We start from the raw sequence: 19,659 nt of genomic DNA, 5'->3' as shown, positions 1-19,659 counted from the left end.
GCTTACTGTGCTATAGAAGAGGTAATTGATTGTTTTAAAAATATTTCTAAGCAACCATTGTCATATGAAAATAAACAAGTCAGAACTTTGGTAAATAAATTCATTCTGTGAATCTGATGTTTTCTTCAATGATTTGTGCATCAACTTTATTGAAATTTTGAAGTATTACTGCCAAAGTAGTATTTTGAACTTTCTATCTCCAATTTTTTTACTGAACAGGAGAGGAGTAAAATTTTGAAAAAATGGTTCCAATTGATGGAAGATAACAAATCTGCTCTTGCTGAACTACTGACATTAGAACAGGTGAGTTGTTTCACACTTGGACCTCCTCCTCCTCCTCCTCCTCCTCCTCCTTCCCTCCCTCTTTAGCGCAGTTGTGGACTCACTGAACAAAGGATGTTTGGCTCTGCTGATATCTGAGTAGGAGGACAAAGGTTTGGGCCTTTAGGTCTCCAATCCTCCTTGTCTTGCTCTATATTTGTGAGACTTGGAAATCATCTGAACTTCTTTGTACCAGGACCCTTTGCAGGATTATGGGTTACCATTGGTCAGATTTTGTATCCAACCAGAAACTCTACTCAAAAACTGGAACAACTGTTACTTGTATGATTTGGGATCACCAGTTCAGACTGTTTGGCCATGTTGCTCGAATTTCTGAGTTAGATCCTGCTTCCTGTGTTCTATTCACTGAGAATCCGGCTAGGTTGATGGTTTGTTTTGGTTGACTACATGCCACAGGGTCATAGCAGATGAAGTATCTTGCAGAGATGGAGACTGACCGAGACTCTACTTGATGGGTTGTCTGGTAGGAAATATACCAACAAATGGTGTATGCAGCAACACACATTCACCAGACCTGACTTTGTTCTGCCTTATTTTCACACATGAGCAAGAATGACTGGGGGCTGTACAACAACAAAAATTACATTTACTAAGTTCCCCTTGTTTAATCCAGTCCTTAATGGGTGCGCTGTAAAAAATTTCCAATTATTCAAATAAGTTTATTTTATTAAATTTATTTAAAAAATTACTTATTAAAAAGTACTTATTAAAAAAATTATATAATCCTTCTTTTTTATCTAATACCTTTTTAAGACTGGGATGAGTGGAGCATAATTTATTAGTGACTAAATATAATTACTGTAGAAGAACAGTGTTTGCATTGATTTATTTCTTTGATATTGATTTCTTCAATCTGATAGGGAAAGACTTTGTCAGATGCTACTACTGAAGTGACTTATGGAGCAAGTTTCTTTGAGTGGTTTGCTGAAGAAGCAAAGCGTGTGTATGGAGATATTGCACCACCCACAGCTACTGATCGACGAATCCTTTTACTGAAAGAGCCAATTGGTGTGGCAGGACTCATTACACCTGTAAGTTTTTCTTGAACTTTATTAATATTGTTTATTTAGATGAGTGTGTAATGATTAAATTCATTTATAAATGTATATCAACTGAGTTATTTTCTTGTTCTCTTCAATTATTCTAACCCCCAAAATTCCTCTCAAATCATGGCTATAATGCTCCCCCACTACTCCTGCTCATGATCAGAGATGCACATATCATCACCGACTAAAAGACATGCTTAATTGGTTATGGGCAAGAAACTGACAAGCAAATCTGTGGTATTAAGCAAAATATTTGCTGTAGTTCATCTTTTATACCAAGACAAAACAATGTACATGATAACACTTCCAATCAGTGAAGATCAGAAGCCATGAGAGCCACTGCCTGGTACTGCATCATATATATGTATATATATATATGTATATATATATATATATACTCTCTTTTACTCTTTTATTTGTTTCAGTCATTTGACTGCAGCCATGCTGGAGCACCACCTTTAGTTGAACAAATCGACCCCAGGACTTATTCTTTGTAAGCCTAGTACTTATTCTATTGGTCTCTTTGCTGAAGCGATGGTGGGGGGACAAACACACACACATGTATATATATATATATATATATATATGTATATATATATACACACACACACACACACACACACAATGGGCTTCTTTCAGTTTCTGTCTACCAAATCCACTAACAAGACTTTGGTTGGCCTGAGGCTATAGTAGAAGACACTTGCCCTAGGTTCCATGCAGTGGGACTGAACCCGGAACCATGTAGTTGGTAAGCAAGCTACTTACCACGCAACCACTCCATAAGCTTAAAGCTTATAAGCAATCACCATGCATTGACTAAGTTAAATAGTCTAATATTGGAGCATATAAGCCCTTGATGGAAAAATGTAGGGTTTGCCGCACACACACACACACACACATATATATAATCAATGTATCATATAGGCGTAGGAGTGGCTGCATGGTAAGTAGCTTGCTTACCAACCATATGGTTCTCGGTTCAGTCCCACTGCATGGCACCTTGGGCAAGTGTCTTCTACTATATCTCGGGCCGACCAAAGCCTTGTAAGTGGATTTGGTAGACGAAAACTGAAAGAAGCCCGTCGTATATATATATATATATATATATATATATATATTTGTGTGTGTGTGTGTATGTTTGTGTGTCTGTGTTTGTCCTCCCAACATCGCTTGACAACTGATGCTGGTGTGTTTATGTCCCCGTAACCTAGCGGTTCGGCAAAAGAAACCGATAAAATAAGTACTAGGCTTACAAAGAATAAGTCCTGGGGTCGATTTGCTCGACTAAAGGCGGTGCTCCAGCATGGCCACAGTCAAATGACTGAAACAAGTAAAAGAGTAAAGCGTATCATATATCCAAAACACAAAAAAGAAGCACAGAGATAGGTACAGGACAAAATACCAAAAGAAGTCTGATTCCTCCTTAGTTGTCAACTGTTTAATAAAGTTAATGTCTGGTTGTAGAGTGACCAAGGGTTTCACATCCATGAAGGCTATAACTTTTCAGATGTCTCATCAGACACTAGTCCAAAGAACAAAATACCAAAAAAATACGCAAGATATCACTGAGTGAAAAATATGTAAATACACAGAGATGAGTACCGGACAAAATACCAAAAGAAGTCTAACTCCTCCTCAATTGTCGACTGTTTATTACTACCTGTTTTGTGCTTTCAACGACAAGACAGGAAAACTTCATAAGACAGAAGCATCTAGAAATTTTTTAAAATTAAAATTTATGGAGTTAGGGCTTTGAACAAGCTAACAATACTAGAGTGGACGTACAAAGTAAACAATCGATGAAGACTGACATTAAGAGCTGTTAGGCCAAGATGAATAGTAATGGGTAATGCCTGGAAGGAATTCTGAAAGGATATAGAATATATAGAAGAGAAAAAAATATTGAGTGGTGAGAGAAATGATGTCCAGCTGGCTGGATGTCCCATCCAAAAAAAAGACAGAGAGACGGGGAAAAATGGCTTATAGTCACGTGTGAGCAACAGGCAGAGGGGAAAGGGGACAAGAGAGAGGAGAAAGGAAAGAAACAAAGGGAGTGAGGAGAAGAGAGAAGGAAAGAAAGATAGTGGAGAGTGAAAGAAAGATAGACAGGGGATAGCAAAGGAGGAGGGGAAGAAAAAGAAGTATAGAGAATTATGGAGGGATAGAGAGAAAGAAAGAAAATAGGCAGAGAACAGAGTTTGGAGTCGTAGAAATTATATATAAATTTAAAAACTTACTGTTGACAAAGGCTGCATGGCATTCAATTAGAAAAAATCAAAAATACACATTAAGTACAGGACATCATCAGCGAGTAAAAAATATGTAAACACATGAGAGACAAGCACAGGAAAAATACTAAAAAATACACAGGATATCACCAATGAGTGAAAAATACGTAAATACACTGAGATAGGTGCAGAACAAAATACCAAAAGAAGTCTAACTCCTCCTCAGTTGTCAACTGTTTATTACTACCTGCTTCATGCTTTCAATGACAAGACAGGAAAACTTCATAAGACAGCAGCATCTAGAAATTTTTTAAATATAAAAGTTATAGAAAATTAGGGCTTTGAAAAAAATAGGTATTTTGATAATTGTACAGAGAGTGTTTATCATACTGATTGATAGTTGATGAATTTTAACTGACCTTATAACATAACTCCTTCATATATTTGACCCATTGTTTAAATTTCAATGAATTAGGTTTGGAGAAAAGCAAAAGATCATTAAAACCTCCTTGTAAGGGACAAAATTTATGTATTCTTGTATTTAAATCTTCCTAGTGGAATTTTCCCATTGCAATGATTACCCGGAAGCTCGGTGCACTGCTGGCTGTTGGTTGCACCACAGTTATAAAACCTGCTGAAGATACACCCCTGTCTGCTCTTGCTCTTTGTCAGGTAAGAATAAAACCTGAGAAGTGGTTTACAACACTACAAAATATCATTTTTCTTTGATATTCTTTCTTAATTTTGGGATGACGGTATTTGCGTATTTCTTTATGAAATCATTATATAGATTTGATATATTGTGACTAGATCTTTAATCATGTTATAAAACTATGCTTCTGTCACTTGTTAATAGTATTACCATATATACTTGTGTAAAAGTCGAATTTTTTATGTCAAATATATGGGGTCAAGTATTACATGGATACTACTTTTGAGGGGCTGAAATTCAAGCTAGAATCCGAAGTACCGTATCTACAGCAGAAGCCCAACTGATCTGTAAGTGAATAAAAACAAAAATACAATGAATTACAATAATATTACCAAATCTATGCATTAAAGCACATGTCCTAGTAAAATATGAAGGTTGCATGGAAACCACTGATCTAGCGATTAAGTGAATGTTTTTAGGCTTATCAAAGTCATGCTTTGTATGACAGTGGCGCTTGCCAGTGTTCGCCAATAGTGCTGTGTGTGAAACATGTTTCTCACCTTGTAAACAAGTGTATGATGCATGTGTTTATTGTGCTTGAAAAGTATGCAGGCTTGCAGCATATCCTGTGCATACATTTTAGTAATGGTAATGTAGCACCCATCAACAGATGTCTAGTGCTTGCTATTAAATGGTGTTTTACTATAAGCACCGAACATTTCATTATAAGCACCAAGTATTCCACCTTTAGAGAAGACTACAGTAAGGTAGCCACACAATTTTGTAACAGTGTTAATTCTATGTACAGGATAATATGGTACCTTGACCCACAAATGTTGTCCTGTTATTCGTGAAATACTAGGGTTGACTTTTATACTGGGTCTTTGGAGAATTCCCAATCTTGGGGCCAAAAATAGGGGGTCGAATTTTACATGAGATCGACTATTAATCAAGCATATATGGTATTTTATTTAGCACTGCCAGATACTGTAGAAGAGTACTCTAAATCAATGGTGTGTAAGTTATATTAACTAGTAATACTGTTGTAATTTTTCTTTATATGCAACTAATATCAGTGGAAATGTAATCTTCATGTGCTAGCACTCTTGTTAGGCACTAAGTGGAATGATATTTTAAAAAGACCATTTTGCTCCTTTTTTTCCATTTAAGTTATAATATTTCTAACATATCAAAGATTTATATGAAAATAATACTAGCTGTTATCTCTACCACAAACAATAATTATGCCACCTGTACATTTCTGATAATTGTTATAATTATGAGCTGCAATTGAATAAATATGCTTCAGCTTCAACTTTAACATCAGGCCTTCAGGATAACTATATATGTAGAAGATAAACAGTTATAGGATATTGAAAATATGTTGTGCAGAAGATGCCATTAGTTTCACATGTAAACTGAAAAAAATTCCATGAAGTTTCTTATTCTATGCATTATTAAGAATTGCACACTTATTGTAGGATCCATTTTCTACTAGTTAATGCTTTTTAGTAAATCTCTGTGTAAGGATTAAAATTATCCTATTTTTGCCTGCATTTTATTTCTATTGCTTTTTTCCTCATTTCTTTTTTTTTTATTCAGCTTGCAGAAGAAGCAGGTATTCCTGCTGGAGTTGTTAATGTTGTAACATCTTCCAGAGATAAAACTCCCGCTGTAGGAAAGCTTCTCTGTGAAAGTCCTAAAATAGCAACCATTTCCTTCACAGGATCAACAGGTGTGGGAAAGGTAGGCCATTATTTATTTGTATGATGAAGTGGTTGAATAAGGGCAAAATGTATCACCCGCTGGATGTAAAGAATGCTGTCAAAGACTAACAACCTATGCAAGATCGATAGGTATATACTTTTTAACCTAGAAATTAAAGCCTTTGTCAAAAAGTTTAATATAGATTGAAGAATTGAATGCTTAGTTAGAGTTAGTAGGGAAGCTTTCATTACACTGAAAAACCATGTACCTGACTTTTATGTTAGACCTAAATGCAGGCTAATTAACCCTGTTGAGACACAAAAAACATTGTACTTAATCATTTTTTTGTATGTGGTAAAGTCAAACTGTTTTAATTGCTGGTACTGGAGAAAAAATGGGAACCTAATTAAAGGAAAGCAACTCCAAAAAAGGAAATGGAAGTGATACAGAAATTTACACACCATTTTGAAAGTGCTGCAACAAACTTTCAACAAAACAGCTGACACTCCATTGGTTACGACGGTGTGGGTTCCATTTAATTTGATTAATGGAACAACCTGCTTGTGAAATTAACATGCAAGTGGCTGAGTACTCCACAGACACGTGTACCTTTAACCTAGTTCTCTGGGAGATTCGGCATGACACAGAATGTGACAAATCTAGCCCTTTGAATTACTTTCATCAACTTTCAACCTGTTAATAAATGAACTTGATATATATGGTTAATCATTTCTGCTCTTTTGTGCATAGCAAAACAAATTTGAAGCTGCATTTTTTAAAATCAAACATACTATCTTTGAAATAAATGCTTTTTTCATCATTATAGGTCTTGTTGTCAAATTCAGCATCAACAGTGAAAAGGTTATCTCTTGAACTTGGTGGAAATGCCGCATTTATTGTATTTAATAGCGCTGATATTGATAAAGCTGTCAGTGGAGCCATGGCATGTAAATTCCGTTGTTCTGGTCAGGTGAGAAACTAAGGCATTCTTCTAAATTCTTTCACTTTTTCCTCATTAAAATTTAGTACAGTATCAGATACCAGGAAACCCCCAAATGGCAGAAATTCAAAAGATAGTGCTCATGGGAACTGCCCATATCCAAATATTGTCTATGTAATCTCAAATTTTAAAATAAACTCATAATTTTCTTATGTTTTCTTAAACATTCTCTAGAACAGTACTATGTACAGAACCAAATATATGACACCCTAGGCATAACATCAACAGGAACTTCTAACTTGTTGTCGCTTGGGGTCTCTGGGTGAGACTTGGAGCCAACTTGTACAAATGCAAAGCAAAAGTCAAATAATAATAACAATAATAATAATGATGATGATGATTTATTTGCCACCAGGGCAAAGGATGAGGGGGACAATACAATGACAGGCATAAAGTGTAGAGGTTTACATATAATAAAATGATAGGAAATTTGCACTTGATACTAAGTATATGAAAAATAGACTCATGACTAACAAAACCTAGTTGTCATTTAATTTTGCCTCTTATATCTCTAGTAAAGTAAATATCAGTCATATGCTTGGACTGAGTCAACTTGACAGTAACATCTTGTTTATGAAAAAGACCTTGTTTAAAACAGAAGTTACTGATTTCACCTTAGACACAAGGTCAAAATTTGGGCTTTTAATCTATTTGATTGATTCAGAAAAAAGGAAAATATTAAATCTCAGTGGATTTCATCATCATCATCGTCGTTTAACATCCGTTTTCCATGTTGGCATGGGTTGGACGGTTTGACTGGGGACTGGTGAGCAAGATGGCTGCATCAGGCTCCAGTCTGATCTGGCAGTGTTTCTACAGCTGGATGCCCTTCCTAACTCCAACCACTCTGAGAGTGTAGTGGGTGCTTTTTACATGCCACCGGCATAGGGGCCAGAGGAGGCTGGCAATGACCATGATTGGCTGGTGTTTTTTACGTGCCACTAGCATGGAAGCCAGTCAAGGCGGCACTGGGATCGGCCACGTTTGGATGGTGCCTTTTATGTGCCACAGGCATGGGGATCACAACTACAATTTCCATTTGATTTTGATTTTGATGTACTTGACTCAATAGGTCTCCTCAATCACACAGCATGTCACCCTACAATCCAAGGTTCTTTTGAGTGGGCTGGGGCTGGTTATGCAACACTGGCATAGGCTACAACTGTGAACTCACTTTATTCCCTGGGTCTTCGCAGTCACAGCATATCTCCAGAGGTCTCGGTCTTTTGTCATTGCCTCTGTGAGGCCCAATATTCAAAGGTCATGCTTCACCACCTCATTCCATGTCTTCCTGGGTCTACCTCTACTCTGGATTCCTTCAACTGCTTGAGAGTGGCACTTCTTTGCACAACTCTCCTCATCCATCCATAGTACACAACCATAACAGTGCAAACGTCATTCTTGCCTGCCGCATCTGATGCTTGTATGTCCAAAATTTCCCTCAGGGTGCTTACACTCTGTCGTGTGTGCACACTGACATTACACATCCAGCAGATCATGCTAGCTTAATTTCTTTGAGCCTATGCATGTCCTCAGCAGTCACGGCCCATGTCTCACTGCCGTGAAGCATGGCAGTTCGCACACATGTATCGTACAATCTACCTTTCACTCTGAGCGAGAGGCCTTTTGTCACCAGTAGGGGTAGAAGCTTTCTGAACTTTGCCCAGGCTGTTCTTATTCTAGTAGTAACACTCTCTGAGCATCCACTCCCATTACAGACTTGGTCACCTAACAGAAGCTAGAAACTAAATTCTGTAAGGTACTATATTATATTTGTCAATCTACCAGACTAAGAAAGATTTAGTATTATTATTGTGTGAAGAATATTTTAATGTTTTAGGAATTGGGTGATTTCTAAAATTGTACAATAAGTATCAAATTATATTTAGTGGAAAGACATGTTACATTGCTTATCTAACTTGTTTGAGATACTATTCCTGCTTCACAATCAAGTTAGTTAGCATTTAGACAGGTATGTTGCCATAAATACTTGTGATTACCGTTATACAATTTAAGAAAACAATTAATATTAATTACCCATTCAACTTATATTGAATAAATTTAGAAAGTTTAAAGTTTTGTATACATTTGTGAAAATTTTGCATTGTATTTTTATATTCAACCAGACATGTGTGTGTGCAAATCGTTTTCTTGTCCAAAGTGGAATTCATGATGAATTTGTCAGGTGTTTTGCTAAAGCCATTGAAACTAATTTGAAGGTGGGTGATGGCTTGAAGCCTGGAGTGACTATGGGTCCTCTTATAAATTCAGCTGCTGTTGACAAGGTAAGATTTCTTGTCATTTCTTCTATCTTTTCCTTTCCTTTCTACCTTTATAAACATAAGTACTATAATTATTTCATAGTTGAATGGCTTAGTTTATATTGTGGTGTCATGTCATATTTCTTTTCACTTCCAGAAGCATCAGACTCTTATCCCCAAACTTCACTGTTTCGTTGTGACCAATGTGGGTCATTTCACTTTCTTGGAGACCTTCTGACAAATTTTCACTTAGAAAGCAAATCAACCCATGTTACATGATGAAAACAGTGAAGTTTCGGGGTAAGAGTCTGATGCTTTGGGAATACTTAAAAAGTGTACAAGAAAGTTGGTTAAAATTGATAGTAACTTGAATAGTGCCAAATACATCCAGTTGCTGAAGGACAATTTGGTACCAGACTTGGATGAAGGTGAGATTTTTTAGCATGATGGAGCTCCATGCCTCAGATCATGTGCAATGCAACAGTCTGGCTGTTACCATATTGAAATTGGATATTTCAGTATAAGGGGCTGTTATCTGGATTATTGTCTACAGGAGGAACATTATGAGTATTATTATTATTATTATTATTATTATTAGTATTAGTAGTAGTAGTAGTAGTAGCATAATTATTATCTACCAGATTATTAGAGGTTGAACCAGGATCAAGGTGGTTATAATACTTAATTTGTTCCTTATATCCTGCCATATATAAGGCGCTATTATTGAAAATGTTTACATTAGCGGATAGTTTAGAGATTCCAAGCAAAATGTTTTTAACCAAATTTTTTGTTATATTAGTAGGGTGATTGCTAAATACTCTGATGTATTTTAGATTGGTTAAAGTTTTATGGTATAGGAAATATAAGGCTTTATTTAAGTTGAGCATATATGTATGTATATATATGTATATATATATATATATATATATATATATATATACATATATATATATATATATATATATATATATATATATACATATATATATATATATATGTATATATATATATATATATACATATATATATATATATATGTATATATATATATATATATACATATATATATATATATATGTATATATATATATATATATACATATATATATATATATGTATATATATATATATATATACATATATATATATATATATATATATGTATATATATATATATATATACATATATATATATATATATATGTATATATATATATATATATACATATATATATATATATATGTATATATATATATATATATATGTATATATATATATATATATACATATATATATATATATATGTATATATATATATATATATATGTATATATATATATATATATACATATATATATATCATCATCATCATCGTTTAACGTCCGCCTTCCATGCTAGCATGGGTTGGACGATTTGACTGAGGACTGGTGAAACCGGATGGCAACACCAGGCTCCAGTCTGATTTGGCAGAGTTTCTACAGCTGGATGCCCTTCCTAACGCCAACCACTCAGAGAGTGTAGTGGGTGCTTTTACGTGTCACCCGCACGAAAACGGCCACGCTCGAAATGGTGTCTTTTATGTGCCACCCGCACAAGCCAGTCCAGGGGCACTGGCAACGATCTCGCTCGAAAAACCTACAGGAGCCAGTCAGGCGGTACTGGCAACGGCCACGCTCAAAATGGTGCATCTCATGTGCCACCCGCACAAGAACCAGTCCAGGGGCACTGGCAACGATCTTACTTGGCTTGCCGGGTCTTCTCACGCACAGCCCATTTCCAAAGGTCTCGGTCCGTAGTCATCGCCTCGGTGAGGCCCAATGTACGAAGGTCTTGCCTCACCACCTCAGCCCAGGTCTTCCTGGGCCTACCTCTTCCACGGGTTCCCTCAACTGTTAGGGTGTGGCACTTTTTCACGCAACTATCCTCCTCCATTCTCACCACATGTCCATACCAGCGCAATCGTCTCTCTTGCACGCCACAACTGATGCTTCTAATGTTCAGCTTTTCTCTCAAGATACTTACACTCTGACGGGTATTCACATTGACATTACACATCCAACGGAGCATACTGGCTTCATTCCTTGCGAGCTTACGTATGTCCTCAGCAGTTACAGCCCATGTTTCACTGCCATGTAGCATGGCTGTTCGTACGCATGCGTCATACAGTCTGCCTTTTACTCTGAGTGAGAGTCCCTTTGTCGCCAGCAGGGGTAAGAGCTCTCTAAACTTTGCCCAGGCTATTCTTATTCTAGCAGCTACACTTTCAGCGCACCCACCCCCACTACTAACTTGGTCGCCCAGATAGCGGAAGCTATCGACTACCTCTAGTTTTTCACCCTGGAATGAGATAGAAGTTGTTTCCTGTTTGTTTGCAGTCTTTATTGCACCTGAACATCTGCCACAAACAAAAACTAACTTGCTAGTTAACCTGCCTTTGATGTTGCTGCACCTCTTATGTGTCCATAGCTTGCACCGGGTACATCTTATAGAGTTACTACCTACTCCTTTTCTACATACTGAGCAGGGCCATCTACCTGAAGGGGTTTGTGTTTTATCTACCTTCCTACTTATTAGGATTTTGGTTTTAGCTAGGTTGACTCTAAGGCCCTTCAATTCTAGACCTTGCTTCCACACCTGAAACTTCTCCTCTAGTTCTGATAGTGACTCCGCAATTAGGGCAAGGTCATCAGCATAGAGGAGCTCCCAGGGGCAACCTGTCTTGAACTCCTCTGTGATTGCCTGGAGGACTATGGTAAATAATAGGGGGCTGAGGACGGAACCTTGGTGGACCCCTACCTCTACCCGGAATTCATTGCTGTACTCATTTCCAACCCTCACCTTACTGGCAGCATCTCTGTACATGGCTCGCACAGCTCTCACTAACCATTCTTCTATCCCAAGTTTCCTCATTGACCACCAGATAAGGGATCGGGGGACCCTGTCAAAGGCTTTCTCCATGTCAACGAAAGCCAGGTACAGAGGTTTATCCTTAGCTAGGTATTTCTCTTGCAACTGTCTCACTAGAAATAAGGCATCAGTAGTGCTTTTACCTGGCACGAACCCAAACTGCATCTCATCTAAATTGATTCGCTCCCTAATTAGTTGGGCTATGACCCTCTCTGTAACTTTCATAACCTGATCTAACAGCTTGATGCCTCTGTAATTATTTGTATCTAAAGCGTCCCCTTTACCTTTGTAGCAGTTGACTATGATGCTGCTACACCAGTCATAGGGTATGACTCCTTCGTGTATCACCTGGTTCGTAATACGGGTGACTAGGCTATAGCCAACACTGCCAGATATTTTGAGCATCTCTGCAGTGATTCCTGATGGGCCGGGGGCTTTCCCGGTCTTCATACTCTTAATTGCTTTATCTACCCTGGTACTATCAACTCGGATAGCTGGTCCCTCTATTGGGTCGACATAAGGCAGGCTCTCTTTCTCCCATTCATTCTCTTTATTAAGCAATCTATCGTAGTGGCATCTCCAGACCTCTTTCTTTGCATCCTCATTTAATGCAAGCGTACCATCATCCATGCGAACACATTTCTCTCCTACAACATCACTATTCTCTCTCCTACACTGTCTTGCAACACGAAATACCTCGAGTCTTTGGTCCTCACGGCGCAGAACATTGGCAAATCTTTCCTTATCTGCTTCCCCTCTGGCTAAATAAACCTGTCGCCTAGCCTCCCTTCTGGCACATTGGTACAATTCCCTGCTACCACCGTTCTTCCAGTCCTTCCAAGCTTGTTTCTTTTGTCTAATAGCCCTGTCTACCTCCTTGTTCCACCACCACGTTACTCTGGGTCGGGAGGGGACCTTACACCACCCACAAATCTGGTTGGTGGCTTTCAACAGGTTGTCCCGCAGAAATCTCCAATTGTCTTCCACGTTGTATGATGCTATATCCCCTTCTATTTCGTTAAATGCTTCAAGTAACTTGTCTCTAAGTCTCTGTCCGTTTGCAGGGTCTTTAAGCTTCCACACCCTTCTTCTCCAAGCCTGTCTAATTCTGGGCACCCATTTTGCCTTAATCCCAAAGTCGCTAACTACTAATCTATGTTGTGGGGTACATTCTTCGCCAGGGTAGGTTTTGGCATTTATAAGCCGCCCTCTTTCCCTATTTCTGGCGAGGATGTAGTCGATTTGGCTAGAGTGTCTGCCGGAGCGGTAGGTGACTAGGTGACTGGCAGGTTTCCTGAAGTTGGTATTGCAGACCATAAGATTGGTTGCATCACAGAACTCCAGCAGTCTGGTTCCCTCCTCGTTGCGGGAACCGAAGCCATAGCCTCCATGTATGCCATGGAAGCCCCCAGCACGACGTCCGACATGACCGTTGAAGTCTCCAGCCACAAAGAGAAGGTCCCTGTCACTCGTCGACGAGGTAGTTTGCAAGAGGGTGTCATAGAATTGGTCTTTCAGACCATCTGGTAGCCCAGGTTGAGGTGCATAGGCTGAGATGACAGTAGCTAATCTATGATGAAGCACTAGTCTGATCTTAAGTACTCTGTCACTTACTCTAACGACCTCGATTACCTTATCCACCCATTTCTCTGCTAGAAGTATTCCTACGCCCCCGACCCCGTCAGTGTTCCCTGCCCAGAAAATCTTGTACCTGTGTTCTTTGCCTGTGAGGAACCTTGCAGAACCTCCTCTCCATCTTACTTCCTGGATGCAGCACATATCTACGCGTCTCCGTTCAAGCATCTCAACAATTTCACCAGATCTACCTTTCAGCGTACCGACGTTGAGAGTGCCAATCCTAACAGTATGGGTGTTGGGGGTGTGGGCCTGTAGCCTGGGAAGGGGAAAAGCAGTGTCGTGTACCTGAAAAGAAAACTTGCAATTGGAAGAATTCATAAGCAAAACAGTACCTACAACCTGCAAACATTTCTCAACCTTAATGCGCTACCCAAAGGTAGGGGAGAGGATGGCCAAGGCCACTAGATGGGTTCCGGGAGACAGCCGAGGTTGACAGGATGACAGAGGAATGAACTTCCGGTGGAGGGGGCGGGATGACAGAGGAATGAACTTCCGGTGGAGGGGGTGGGATGACAGAGAAATGAACTTCCGGTGGAGGGGGTGGGATGACAGGAATGAACTTCCGGTGGAGGGGGTGGGATGACAGAGGAATGAACTTCCGGTGGAGGGGGTGGGAGGGCGGGTTACCGCCAGCGAGTAGATAGGGCTCTTAATTGTAGATTTTAAATATTTGAGAGACAACAATGCATAAATCGTAATTTTTTAAAAGAGCAATGAATTCTGGGTGATTAGAATATAACGTAGCATGAATTTAGGAAGCTTAGAAAATGAATAAGCATGAATTTAAGACAACAACTGAATTCAATTGAATTTCATGGAGAGAAACAAGATAAATAATAGGGGGCAAAACTAAAGCGCAAGGTATTATGAGATATGTATATATATATATATATATATATGTATATATATATATATATATACATATATATATATATGTATATATATATATATATATATGTATATATATATATATATACATATATATATATATGTATATATATATATATGTATATATATATATATGTATATATATATATGTATATATATATATATATATATATATATATATATATATATATGTATGTGTATATATGTATATATGTGTGTGTGTGTGTGCGCATGTGTGTATATGTGTATTTATATGCATATATATATATATATCATATATTGTAGTTTCTTACATCTGTTAAAATGTCTTATTGATGAACACTGTTGTTTATATCCTCCCAGATGAGATTGATGCATTGTTCCACATTATTCATCCTCTCAGATTTATTTTAATGAATCTATCGAAACATATGTCGGTGATATGGTGATATAAATGATTTAAATAACATCTTGTGCGTTTGTCTCTATTTTCCATTATTTTTATGTTCTCCAAAACATCTCGCTTCTCCCCAGAATTAACTCTCATGCAATTGTGATTACTAACTCCTAGAATGCTTATGTGACATCAGGCTACCTTGTAACTGTTCCTCTGGATCTTTCCTATAAATTGAACATTCATTTATATACACCAGATTTTCACTGGTAAAACCTGCAACCAGAATAGTTACTGCAAATGGAGACCTTTAGTATTAACACCTCTCTCAAGGATATACCTATCCCCCAAAGCAAGGTTTTCTTTAAGCAACTCATCAATAAAACTAACTCTTTCATTAATTGTATCAAATGGCAAGCTTTCTTCTTCAATAATAGGGATATCAAGCCACCCTTTAATGACCAAAATTCTGAATTTAGTAAATTGTTCAAATCTAAAAATAATCCTCCTACTAGCCCAAGTTTAAAACAGTTTGAAGAGGACCTTTGGTCTATTGTTAAGAATGTTAAATTCCATTGTTCCCCCTTAAGGAATAAACAACTAAGATATCTACATAATACTACCAAGGAAATAAACAGCATTGAAGGCCTACTTGTTCAAGCAGATAAAACTGGTAACTTGTATCACTTGAATGTGGATTTTTACCTAAAATTACTCAGGAAGGAAATACAAAAAATATACAAGAGTACTGGTAAAAATGCTATCAGAAAAGCTAACCTAGAAGCTAAGAAAATTATGGAAAAATATAACTTACAAATGAGGACTGAGCCTTTAAGTCCAAAGCAACCCCGTTTTATCTTAAAGGACTACAAACCTAACTTCTTCAATAATATATATATATATATATATATATATATATATATATATATATATATATATATATATATATATATATATATATATAGATGCAGGCATGGCTGTGTGGCAAGAAGCTTGCTTCCCAACCACATGTGTCTGGGTTTAGTCCTACTGCATGGCACGATGGCCAAGTGTCTTTTACTCAGGCTGACCAAATCTTGTGAGTGGATTTGGCAGATGGAAACTGAAAGAAACCCATTGCACATATGTGTGTGCACAGGTTTTTGTCCCTCACCACCACTTGACAATTGGTGCTGGTGTATTTATGTCTCATAACTTAGTGGTTCAGCAAAAGAGACTGATAGAATAAGTACCAAGATTTAAAAGCATAAGTACTGGGGTTGATTCATGTGACTAAAAAGGAAAAAAACATTCTCTAAGGCAGTGTCGCAGCATGGCTGCAGTCTAATGATTGAAACAAGTAAACAGAAAAATATATCAGAGGAAATGCTATTGGAAAGAAAAGAAAACTAGCTAGAATATCCTATTCAAGGGTATTTGAAGTATGAAGGGGTGCTGAAAAGTTCTTGGCTTTAAGTAAAAGAAAATACAAGAGGATTAGTTAACACTTTAAGCACATCTCTGAGTTTAGCCATTAAGTCTCACCAGCATCTTGTTGTAACTTGCATAGCTTCAGTTGCTTTTTCTTATTACTTATTTTACTTTATTATTATTGATAAGTTTTGATAATGAAACAGGAATATATGTTATAAATTTGCAAAATCTAGTTATTATCCTTCATTTCTAAAACATAAATCATGTATAATAATGACTGAGTTCATTAAAATATCAGTTTAAAAAATTTTTTTAAATTTATACTGTGTACCAATAGTGGTACACAATGCAGGTTGGGACAGTTACCCGTGTACCGTATATGGTGCATGATGTGGTTAAAGTGTTAATTATGATTTTAGTTAACATATTCCCCTCTCAGATTCACACACTTGTTGCAGCAACCCTTCAGTTTTTCTAAGCCCTGTAAAAGAACCCAGAAGGTTGGGCCTCCAACTAGGCTTCTGTAGCAATAATTACTTCCAAATTGGAGTGAAATTTCATTCCCTTGAGATTTTTCTTCAGTAGTGGAATGAGGTGATAGTCGGAAGGGGCCCAAGTCAGGAGAGTAAAGTGGGTGGCTTACCAATTTGAAGCCAAAGTCATATTTTCAATAGAGTTTTATGTGCTGTGTGTGCTGGTGCATTGTCCTACAAAAACAGGACACCATGGCTCAGCTTTCCATGATGTTTCTGCTTCAAAGCTTCATGTGGTTTGTCCATCAGAGACATGTAGTATTCTGCATTGATGGTGCAACCCTTTGGCAGGTATATTATGAGGAATACTCCATCTTTGTCCCAAAATACCAAAGCCAGAATCTTTTCAGCTGACTTCTGGGCCTGAAATTTCTTGGGACACAGTGAACCACTGTGATGACATTCTATTGATTGGTACTTGGTGTGGGGATCATAAAAATGGAGCCAAGTTTCATTTGTGGTGACTAAACTAGCCATAAAATCAGCCTCTTCCACTGCAAACCAGTTCAAAATAACCACTAGTGTCATCACTCTATTGCACTGCTGAGATGTGTTCAGGTATTTCAGCACCCATTTTATGGAAAGCTTTCTCATGTCCAGAATATTGTGGTTAATGTGGTCAACTCTTTTGCAGGAAATTCCCAGAGTCTCAGCTGTGACTTTAGCTGAAATCCGGTGCTCCTCAAGAATTTTGATGTCACAGCATTGGCTTTGTCCTCAGTGGTTGTGGAAGTTGGCTGTCCTGACTGGGGTTCATCTGTGACCTCAAAATGACCAGTCTGAAGCCTTGATGCCCAAATTTTCACTGTGGAATAAGATGGGCATCCATCCTTCAAGATTCTTTAAACTCACCATGGATTTCCACTGCTCCTTTGCCATGCAAAAAGAGGAACTTCATGACTGCCATGCTTCAATTTTACCAAAATCCACTGTAGGAGCTGCAATCATGTGTTAAATCTGCAAAAAAGAGAAAGATATATTGTATACTATCATGATTTTTGCAGATCTTCTAAATAGTTGTCCTACCTCCCTTGTAATTGTAACAACTCTACCCTTTCATGATGCCCTTAAAGCCAGGAACTTTTCAGCACCCACTCATAAACCGTGTGTTATGGTATGAAATTGTGAATTGTAGAAATGTGCTATACTGCATGCTTTTGTTAGTATTGACAATATAGTTAACATGTTCTGAAATAATATTTTATGGATTTGTTGTTGATTTACAGTCGATGCATCTTTAAATATTGATTTAACTTTTTTGTAAATTAGGTTGACTCTCTTGTCAAAGATGCCTTGTCAAAAGGTGCCAGAAAGGTTTTTGGAGGTGAAAAACTCCCAATTGGGAAAAATTTTTTTGAACCCACCCTATTATCTGAAGTAACAACTGATATGCGTTGCGCCAATGAAGAAATTTTTGGACCATTGGCACCTGTAATCAAGTAAGTTGAATAATTTACTACCATCTGTCTGTTCATCTTTACCATCTTTCTATCTACCTATTCAACTAATCTATCCATCTAACTCTGTGTTTCTCAACCACTTTTTACCTGTGGACCCTTTAGATTTCTGTTTTACTCAGGTGGACCCTCCTAGCCATTTGATGTTTAAAAAAATGATATATTTTTGTAATTAAAAATTATTAGGTATTGTATAAAAGAAATTGTAAAAATATTTTGTGTATTGTAGAAGTATAACCAATTCATTGCAGATAAATTTTAACATGAAAATCTTATATGGATTCCCAAGAACCATAAAGACACTGTTTCCACTGTTGGTCCCCTGGTTGATGAGAACAGCACTCTACATGATGATGCAAAATCCATGTGCAAGATACTGCAGAGACAATTCTGCTCTGTTTTCAGTAATGCTAATGCAGTTGATTTGGCTAGTATCAGTGATGCAAACCCTCAACTAACCATATCTGACATAACTTTTGGTGCTCCTGATATCCTAACAGAAATTAATAAGATCAAGCACAACTTGGCAGTAGGTCCTGATAAGTTCCCAGCCACTGTCCTGAAGATGTGTCGGCATCAAATTGCACCCCCTCTTGCTGAGCTCTGGAGAAACTCACTTGATGCTGGCTACATTCCCGATTATTCTCTTTCCCAGTCTGTCGTTCCAGTCTTCAAAAAGGGAAATAAATCTCTTACAGTGAACTACCATCCCATATCACTCACCTCTCATATCATTAAAGTATTTGAGAGGGTGATGAGATCGTGAATAACTCACTTCCTCGAAGACAACAATCTGCTGAGTCCCAACCAGCATGGTTTCTATGATGGCAGGGACTGCCTGTTGCAGCTTCTGTACCATTTTGATGACATTTTAAAAGCTTTGGGAGAAGGCTCCAACACTGATGTCATATACCTTGATTTCAGCAAGGCATTTGACTGAGTGGACCGCAAAATCCTGCTGAAGAAACTGTCCAACATTGGAGTCCATGGAAAGCTGCTGCAGTGGATAAAGTGTTTCCTGATGAACAAAATCCAACATGTTGTGTTTGAGCGAATACGATCCAGCTCAGCCAATGTCAGTAGTGGTGTCCCTTAAGGTACGGTGTTGGGCCCACTTCTCTTCATTATCTACATCAATGACATAGTAGATGTCATCAGACATTCTACATTGAAAATCTTTGCAGATGATTCCAAACTCCAGAAAGCCATAAAT

At 37.7% G+C, this 19,659-nt stretch overlaps 1 protein-coding gene across 9 annotated transcripts in view; it reads left to right on the top strand.

Moving 5' to 3' along the window:
- Positions 1 to 19,659, top strand: part of LOC106879957 (succinate-semialdehyde dehydrogenase, mitochondrial) — a 65,541-nt gene that overhangs the window by 31,991 nt on the left and 13,891 nt on the right. For all 9 annotated transcript variants that reach the window (XM_052966516.2, XM_089348915.1, XM_089348913.1 and 6 more), the window contains 7 exons: positions 220 to 303; positions 1,203 to 1,373; positions 4,172 to 4,288; positions 5,871 to 6,014; positions 6,802 to 6,945; positions 9,102 to 9,260; positions 18,259 to 18,428. In XM_052966516.2, the coding sequence (XP_052822476.1) occupies positions 220 to 303; positions 1,203 to 1,373; positions 4,172 to 4,288; positions 5,871 to 6,014; positions 6,802 to 6,945; positions 9,102 to 9,260; positions 18,259 to 18,428 (989 nt within the window). The remainder of the gene's footprint in view (positions 1 to 219; positions 304 to 1,202; positions 1,374 to 4,171; positions 4,289 to 5,870; positions 6,015 to 6,801; positions 6,946 to 9,101; positions 9,261 to 18,258; positions 18,429 to 19,659) is intronic.

This window comes from Octopus bimaculoides, chromosome 3, assembly GCF_046866305.1.
Source record: "Octopus bimaculoides isolate indiv1 chromosome 3, ASM4686630v1, whole genome shotgun sequence".
Taxonomy (NCBI): domain Eukaryota; kingdom Metazoa; phylum Mollusca; class Cephalopoda; order Octopoda; family Octopodidae; genus Octopus; species Octopus bimaculoides.
The sequence above is the reverse complement of the archived record's forward strand: the minus strand, read 5'-3'. Positions and strand labels throughout refer to the sequence as shown.